This window comes from Arabidopsis lyrata, assembly GCF_000004255.2.
Source record: "Arabidopsis lyrata subsp. lyrata unplaced genomic scaffold ARALYscaffold_7, whole genome shotgun sequence".
NCBI lineage: Eukaryota > Viridiplantae > Streptophyta > Magnoliopsida > Brassicales > Brassicaceae > Arabidopsis > Arabidopsis lyrata.
The window spans coordinates 6,466,578-6,474,979 of record NW_003302549.1 but is presented as its reverse complement, the minus strand read 5'-3'; the positions used below and the strand labels follow the sequence as shown (position 1 = coordinate 6,474,979).

The 8,402-nt window shown below is 37.3% G+C and overlaps 2 protein-coding genes across 3 annotated transcripts; both read left to right on the top strand.

Moving 5' to 3' along the window:
- On the top strand, positions 1-1,951 carry LOC9305660 (mitogen-activated protein kinase kinase kinase ANP1). Its single transcript, XM_021017776.1, has one exon. It carries the CDS (start codon positions 422-424, stop codon positions 1,934-1,936), a length of 1,515 nt encoding a protein of 504 aa, XP_020873435.1. The 5' UTR covers positions 1-421; the 3' UTR covers positions 1,937-1,951.
- Positions 1,952-3,834: 1,883 nt separating this feature from the next.
- LOC9303608 (imidazole glycerol phosphate synthase hisHF, chloroplastic) lies at positions 3,835-8,397 on the top strand. Of its 2 annotated transcripts, none has more exons than XM_021017737.1 (19): positions 3,835-4,093; positions 4,194-4,276; positions 4,385-4,479; positions 4,725-4,828; positions 4,934-5,103; positions 5,215-5,329; positions 5,432-5,487; positions 5,572-5,610; positions 5,724-5,822; positions 6,004-6,066; positions 6,175-6,237; positions 6,332-6,414; positions 6,545-6,653; positions 6,755-6,808; positions 7,024-7,111; positions 7,450-7,487; positions 7,563-7,668; positions 7,873-8,039; positions 8,111-8,397. In XM_021017737.1, exons 1-19 carry the CDS (start codon positions 3,907-3,909, stop codon positions 8,168-8,170), a joined length of 1,779 nt encoding a protein of 592 aa, XP_020873396.1. In that variant the 5' UTR covers positions 3,835-3,906; the 3' UTR covers positions 8,171-8,397. The 2 variants fall into 2 exon arrangements, with proteins under 2 accessions (XP_020873396.1, XP_020873397.1); XM_021017738.1 differs by having other exon boundaries at positions 3,864-4,093; positions 4,197-4,276.
- The last annotated feature ends 5 nt before the right edge of the window (positions 8,398-8,402 follow it).

Below are 8,402 nucleotides of genomic sequence, written 5' to 3'. Positions count from 1 at the left end.
GAATCATGCTACATAAATATTTCCAAAACTCAAACTAAGTGACGCTTGTCACAATAATTCATATAGATTAAACTGCTGTAAACAGTAAACAAATAGTAAAATAATTTATCTGAAAATAGAGAAGTGAAAGATAAGCTAAAAGTAATGGCGCTTCATAATTGGAGGAGAAGAAATCAAGAACTTAGAATAAAGAATGTCTTCTCCGACTTTGAACCAAAGCCCCATGCCAAAGTCACATACACACACTTCTACATACCCTAAACACACACACACAAAAATACATAATTCTTTTATATATATATATATATAAGCTTCTTCTAAGCCATTTGCTTAAACAAATCTCAAGTCAAAAAAAAAAAAACCTTAGTCCCAACAATTTCCCCCACTCCCTAAATTCTTCTCTGTTTTTTGCTCTGTTCCAATGGAGATTAATTGGAAAAGAGGACAAATCATCGGTCGAGGCTCCACCGCCACTGTCTCAGTAGCAATCTCAAGCTCCGGTGAGATCTTCGCCGTTAAATCTGCCGACTTATCTTCTTCATCGTTCTTGCAGAAAGAGCAATCATTCTTGTCTACATTGAGCTCTCCTCACATAGTCAAGTACATCGGCTCTGGTTTAACGTACGAGAACGATCGATTGGTGTACAATATACTGATGGAGTACGTTTCCGGCGGGAGTCTTCACGATTTAATCAAAAATTCCGGCGGGAAGTTGCCGGAGCCGGAGATAAGATCACACACGCGTCAAATTCTTAACGGTTTGGTGTATCTTCACGAGAGAGGGATTGTTCACTGCGACTTGAAGAGCCAGAACGTTCTGGTTGAGGAAAACGGCGTTTTGAAAATCGCCGATATGGGATGTGCTAAATCAGTTGGCAAGTCGGGATTTTCCGGTACACCGGCGTTTATGGCGCCAGAAGTTGCTCGTGGTGAAGAACAGAGGTTTCCGGCTGATGTGTGGGCTTTGGGATGTACAGTGATCGAGATGATGACTGGATCAAATCCTTGGCCGGAGCTAAACGACGTCGTTGCTGCAATGTATAAGATTGGATTCTCTGGTGAGTCGCCGGAGATTCCTGGGTGGATATCGGAGAAAGCTAAAGACTTTTTGAATAATTGTTTGAAGGAAGATCCAAAACAGAGATGGACTGTGGAAGAATTGCTTAAACATTCATTTCTCAACGACGAAGAAGAATCTCAGACAAGCGATTGTTTGAAGAACAAGACTTCTTCTCCAAGCACAGTGTTGGATCAACGATTCTGGGATTCATGCGAAACCTCGAAAACTCACTTAATTTCGATGGATCACGAAGACCCTTTTGCTGATTACTCGGAATCTTGGGGTTCACCGGCTAAACGGATCGAGAAACTCGCCGGAGATGAATTTTTAAGCTTACCCGATTGGGTTACTGAAGAAGACGACGGATGGATTCAAGTGAGAGGCGATGAATATGAAGAAACCGAGAAACGCGACGGCGACGATGACGTGATTTGCGTTGAAACAACGTCGTCGATGGAAGAAGATGAAGATTGGATTTCGAATCAAGACAGCTTGTTCTCGGAATATTCCTCTGACGACATCATTAATAATTTCTACTCTAATGTTGCTATTCAAGGAAATTTAATTGCATTTTATTATTTTAGTGATGAAGATAAAAATGTATCCATAAAGAATTTGTTTCATACTAAAAAAAATAATTGTTTTCCAAATTGCAAGCTCATTTTTAATCCACTAACCAAGTCTTATGAAACAATGAACAATGCCCATGTGTTCAAAATTAAAGAATATGTAAATACATTACTCAATCTTTCCTATGCAACATATGCGTTAGCCGTTAGGGTATGTGCTAACGATTACTATTATACGTACGACTGTGTAAGACAATTCAAATTATATCTTTTTTTTTTTTGTTCAACTTGTCTTGTTGGAGCTTAAATCAATGAGATTGACAATAGACGAATTCAATCTGTATTTGGTCCAACAATTATCTAGAGGCGAAGTCATTTCAATACAAATTCTTGTGTGTTTACCTAAACCGCATAAGACCCCGTTATGTGAACGCAGACGACTCTTTGGGGGAGTACAAAATCAAAGTCCACGTTTACTTACTAAAATACATCTTTGAAGAAGTAAATAAACTGGACTAATCACTTTCGTCAACTTTCACCGTCTGAAATCTAAAAGCACACATACACCGACACTGACAATCTCGTCGGTCTTGATAGTTGATAGTTCTACTCTATATACATGATCATTGGAGCAGAACATTCCTACTTTGACACCGATACCTAACAAAACAAATTAGTTTATATCAATGCCGTACAATTTATTAGGTACCGTTTGTGGAAATTTGTTGAAACATAAATTATGTTTTTCTTCCCGTACTTATCCAAATACAACAATTTAAGAACACCACTTAATAGAATAATATCTTTAATTTGGTCGACAAAAGCTCTAAATCACTTTCACTTGTATAAATGTATTATGTATAGTACAATTACTTTGAATTGATTATTTTATATTTAAGTATATGTCTCCTTTTAAATCATTAAAACATATTGATCTGAACTGTTGTAAGCTAATAATATTACAAAATAAAATAAAATAATAATATACAAACCATTGTCTTACCATCTCATTGCCAATATCTTTAATATTCATAAACGCATAACATATAATATAGTTTACCTACAAAATGAAAACTGATCACAGGTAGAAATAAGTTCTTTGTGACTTAAGAGTTGATGCTGATGATTGATGACTCATTGATGACGTCCTGATGACATTCATCAAACGCATAACATACCAAAATGACTTGTCATCTCATTTTTTTTCTATCTTTTGATTTTCGTAGTGGCAGGGCCGGTCCTGAAATTTGGAGGCCCAAACAAATTTTAGAGTAGTTTAAAGGTTTTTAAAATTGGTGGCTTCTTTTGCAAAAAAAATTATAAAATTGGAGCCTATTTCTTAAATAAAAACAACTGGAAATTATGGGGTCCCTAAGCCTATGTGTCACTTTGCTGGACTCAGAGCCGGCCTTGCGTAGTGGTTTGTGAATTGTTGATAGTAGCAAGGGCCGGTGAATGCCCAAATTTGACCACCTCATCCCAACATTACACAAATATCCACAACTAGTGCAATTAAATTCTATGGTGAAAAAGGTTATTAAGTTTACCTACACAAAGCACATGTTATGATGTTCTCCAATCCAAAATATATTAATTCAACCGATCCAAAAACCTACATCAAAATTTCAATTTATGTACGATGTAATATAAATGTCTTGTAAGAACTAGAACATGTTACGAAATCATTATATAGAAATGATTCAGATAGAAGATGTATTAAAAAGAGTTGACTTGAGAAAAAGGATGGGAAGAGTTATTGTTGGCAAACACACTCAATAATAGTAATATCATATGTAAACCTTTTATTTTGTCCTTTTTTGTTTTGCTCATCTTTCATGCCTTGCATTGGATGGCTGGAGTTGGTGTACTACATAGACCCTAAGCCCTTATCCATTCCAATATTTAATTTCACTTCAAATTCAAACTGGTGTTTGAAATAATATTTTGCTGTTGTTGTTTCTAAGAGACATGTATCTCCTATGTATGGTATACCGTATACATAACTTGTAAGTTTTTTGTTTCTTCTATAACTTGTATTTTATTTTAGTAACCACTTTTTTATCCGTTATAAATAACTAGAGCATGGGATCTAAAATACTCACTCTTGTAAAAGTCAAATGAAGCCCAAGCCCGTTATGTCCGTTTAAGAGAAGTTCATAAAAGCCCATAACAACGCTACACGAGGGAAAACGACGTCGTCAGTGAAGTGTTGACAAAGTGACGAGAGACGACGACCTTTTGAATTAGCAATCGAAGCAGTGAGTGAGTTTGATATCAATGGAGGCTACGGCGGCGCCATTCTCGTCAATTGTCTCTTCCAGACAAAACCTTCCTTCATCTTCTTCGATTCGCGCTTCTTCTCCGGCTTCTTTATTCCTCTTCCAGAAGAACATTGGCAATGGTAATCGCAAATTCAAATCTCCCAGAAGCCTCTCCGTCCGTGCATCTTCTTCCTCCGATTCTGGTATTTGCTATTGTTTTATTTTGCCCTGTTATACTAAAATTTTGATTAGTCTTTTTATGCTGAAGCTTTGTTTTTTTTACTCTGTCTCTTTGTTGCGTAGCAGTGACTTTGCTTGACTACGGAGCTGGGAATGTTCGAAGCATCCGCAATGCTCTTCGTCATCTCGGGTTCAGCATCAAAGACGTAGGCTTTTGAATCCAATTTTATTTCTGGGAAATGTAGTGATCTCTTATGCGTCGTTAGGGAAAGAATGATATGAAAGTGATTACATTTGGGAACTTGAAATGTTAGGTTCAAACGCCGGGAGACATTCTGAATGCTGATCGCCTCATCTTTCCCGGCGTTGGAGCTTTTGCACCCGCCATGGATGTACTTAACAAAACTGGGTACTTATTACTAAGCTCTGTGGATTTCTCTCTTTGATTAATTGTATGTTATCAATTTGCTCGAAGTAGCTTACTTGTTACTGTCCGAGGTTAGAGAGGTCTTTTAATTGTAGCAAATTTGGAACCACATTTCATGCTTAACTCATAATTTTAAGTGCTTTTCATTCCGAGTTGTTCATAAAACTTACAATGAACATGTCTTCTCTAATTCTTCATATACGATTTTGGTTCTTTGACGTTTGCAGGATGGCTGAAGCTTTGTGCACATATATTGAGAATGACCGTCCCTTTCTCGGCATATGTCTTGGGCTACAACTACTTTTCGAGTCTAGTGAGGAGAATGGACCAGGTTTAGCTCGATTGCCCCTTCTTCATATTATTTCTTCAGGAATCTCTCCTTCAACATGATCTACATTATGATAGTATGTGTTTTCATGGTGTATATTTTTGCCAGTCAAAGGTCTTGGCGTGATACCGGGAATAGTTGGACGCTTTGATTCTTCAGCTGGTATAAGAGTACCCCACATTGGCTGGAATGCGTTGCAAGTGGGGAAGGATTCTGAAATTTTGGATGATGTTGGAAATCGTCATGTATATTTTGTTCATTCGTACCGGGCCATTCCAGTATGGATCTAAATAATCTCTTCTTTTTTTCTTTCATTTTCGTATATGTACCATATTGTCTTTCTCTTCTTCTACATGCATGTGATAATTATAGTTCCATAATTTCTGTAGTCAGATGAAAATAAGGACTGGATTTCGTCTACCTGCAATTATGGTGAATCATTTATATCTTCCATAAGAAGGGGAAATGTGCATGCAGTCCAGTTTCATCCTGAGAAGAGCGGGGGTATGATAGTCTAGTCAATTTTTTGTTGACATCTTTTTTCTCTTATTCAGAGTCTGTTTTCATATTTGGTATCGTACTAATTCTGAATCTGGAACTATTCAGAGGTGGGGCTTTCTGTTTTGAGAAGGTTCTTGCATCCAAAATTACCTGCAACACAGGTAGATTTCACTCTAGCCTTACATGTACAATGTAATTCCTGATTTTTTGGTGTCTAATGGAAACCACAATTCACTTGAAGACAGAAGCCAATGGAAGGGAAGGCCTCAAAACTTGCAAAGAGGGTAATAAGTTTGTCCTGTTATCATTGGAAGTCTGTCTCCTCTACAACATTGCTGTCTTTTCTCTTAACTATTCTGGTAGGGAGTTTTTCTATTAATATTTTGTTTTTCTTTAGGTGATTGCTTGTCTTGATGTGAGGACGAATGATAAAGGAGATCTCGTAGTTACTAAAGGGGATCAGTATGATGTGAGAGAGCAATCTAATGAAAATGAGGTTTGTTGAAAATTGTTGCTTAAATGTCATATCCTGGGATGTGTTCTTTGTGAAAATATAAAACATTGTTGATATTTGGATGTTTTTGTGATACGTCCTTATATTACCTTAAAGCTGTTGGGTTTAGCTAATTATTAACGTCTGTAACAATGCTCTGGATTCATTCCTTTTTCTTGCGCAGGTTCGAAACCTTGGCAAACCGGTTGATTTGGCGGGGCAGTATTACAAAGATGGTGCAGATGAGGTATACTTTGACAGTATATGATCTCCTTGCAATATTATGTGAATGGCTCCAAGACACCTTTTTCTAGATTTGGTTTGGCGCTTTACCGTGCTGCTTGTGGGTTTTCAGATTAGCTTTTTAAACATCACTGGATTCCGCGATTTTCCTCTAGGGGATTTGCCGATGATTCAGGTACCTAAAATTTTTCCGTTCTCAGTAGAATTTAAGTCTTACTTCCGCACCTTCCCTGTAATTTCCGATTTAGATCACTTTTCATACTTTATAGGTGTTGAGGCACACATCAAAGAATGTCTTTGTACCACTAACTGTTGGAGGTGGTATTAGAGACTTTACAGATGCTAGTGGCAGGTACATGTTAATCTTTTCAGCATGTTTCTGTGAACATGTCTGTGCAAGCATTATGTTCTTTTTTATTTCAGCAAGGACCTTGCAATTTTTATTCTCTACAACAATTTAATATCAAGTTACTTTGACTCAGGTACTATTCTAGCTTGGAAGTTGCTGCTGAGTATTTCAGATCCGGTGCTGATAAGATCTCCATAGGAAGTGACGCTGTTTACGCTGCAGAGGAGTTCATAAAATCAGGGGTAAGTTTGTAATTGCCCGTCTAATTTATCCGACTTGTTGTTCATGCTATAGTATCTAAAAATGGAAGGATCATTTTATCCCTTTTTCCGAGTTCTTGTAGGTGAAGACAGGAAAGAGTAGTTTAGAACAGATATCCAGAGTTTATGGAAATCAGGTAATTGCTTAACAGTTCAGAACAATTGGCTTTCTTTTTTCTTAGACCTCAGCTTGCAGAAAATAAAGGGATACTAGTTGCTTTACATTAGGATATCAATATCTTAGTTACAGATGGAGTAAACAGTGAATTGACTACGTTTAGATAGTTGTTTCTCATGTTCCCTAGTTTTTGTGAGAAATTGCACTTATTTGATAGAGTTTTTCTCTCCACAGGCAGTGGTTGTAAGTATTGATCCTCGTAGAGTTTATGTGAACCATCCGGATGATGTGCCATACAAAGTCATCAGAGTAACTAATCCAGGTATGCTGGTGTTCCCACCTCTCTTATATTTACTTTTTCATGGTTCAAAGGAATATTATGTAGGGTGGCTACATATCATGCATTAGATGGAAAAAGTTGAGCGTTCTTATGCATTAAAATTACAAGGCAAATGTTATTAACTTATTATTGCTATGTCAACTGAGAACTTTATTTTCCTAAGGGACATGATATGGTTCATCTTGCGTCAATCTTATTTTAGTTTTCGTTGAATAGCCTTGAGCTGCTTGAACTATACAAACAGCACAGTCACATTGACTAGAGTTTCCCCATAAGTTTGCATACATGTAATAACCGGGATTTAATCTTGCTGGTGTTAGGCCCAAATGGAGAAGAATATGCCTGGTATCAGTGCACGGTAAAATTTGAGACACCCTTTACAGTTTATAATCGGTTTGTATCATTCCTTAACTATTGGTTTCTCAACTAAAAGGTCAGTGGAGGACGAGAAGGTCGGCCTATTGGAGCATTTGAGCTTGCGAAAGCGGTTGAAGAATTAGGTGCTGGTGAAATACTATTGAACTGCATAGACTGTGATGGTACACTCGAAAAGTCCTTCAATCTTTGAATTAGTTTCATATCTGAAATTTTGGAGCACCTTTACATGCAATGAGAAGTAAATATGATCCACGAAAATCAAAAGCACACACAACCACCTATTGAGCCACTGCTGTTGGAGTTAAAGATCAATGTATTCAAAAATTTTATCTCCTTATGATGCCTTCCTTTTCTGCGAGTTTCAGGTCAAGGGAAAGGATTTGACATAGACTTAGTAAAGCTCATCTCAGATTCAGTAGGCATACCGGTGATCGCAAGCAGTGGAGCAGGTACTCCCAGGCACTTTTCCGAGGTGTTTGAGAAGACAAACGCATCTGCCGCGCTTGCTGCCGGCATTTTCCACCGGAAAGAGGTAACCGTTTTTACTCTTGTTAAAACCTATTGGCAAAATCTTATACCTGGTAACACTATTATTCTATTAAGGTACCAATCCAATCTGTGAAAGAACACTTACAAGAGGAGCGCATAGAAGTCAGGATCTGAGAATTTCCTGGTCTGCGTGTTACCATGATTCATGTCACATTCAACAAGAAGATAGAATCTTTACCTTCAATAAATTATTATAAGTCGGAACCATCGGAGATCTAACAGATCTGAGTGAATCCTCTTATAGTTGATTTCCTTTTGTTGACAGTAAGACTATGATACAATTTATGGATTTTTCCCTTGAAAGTAAGAAAGCAAAGTATGCTAAAATTATTTACGTTTCAGTTCT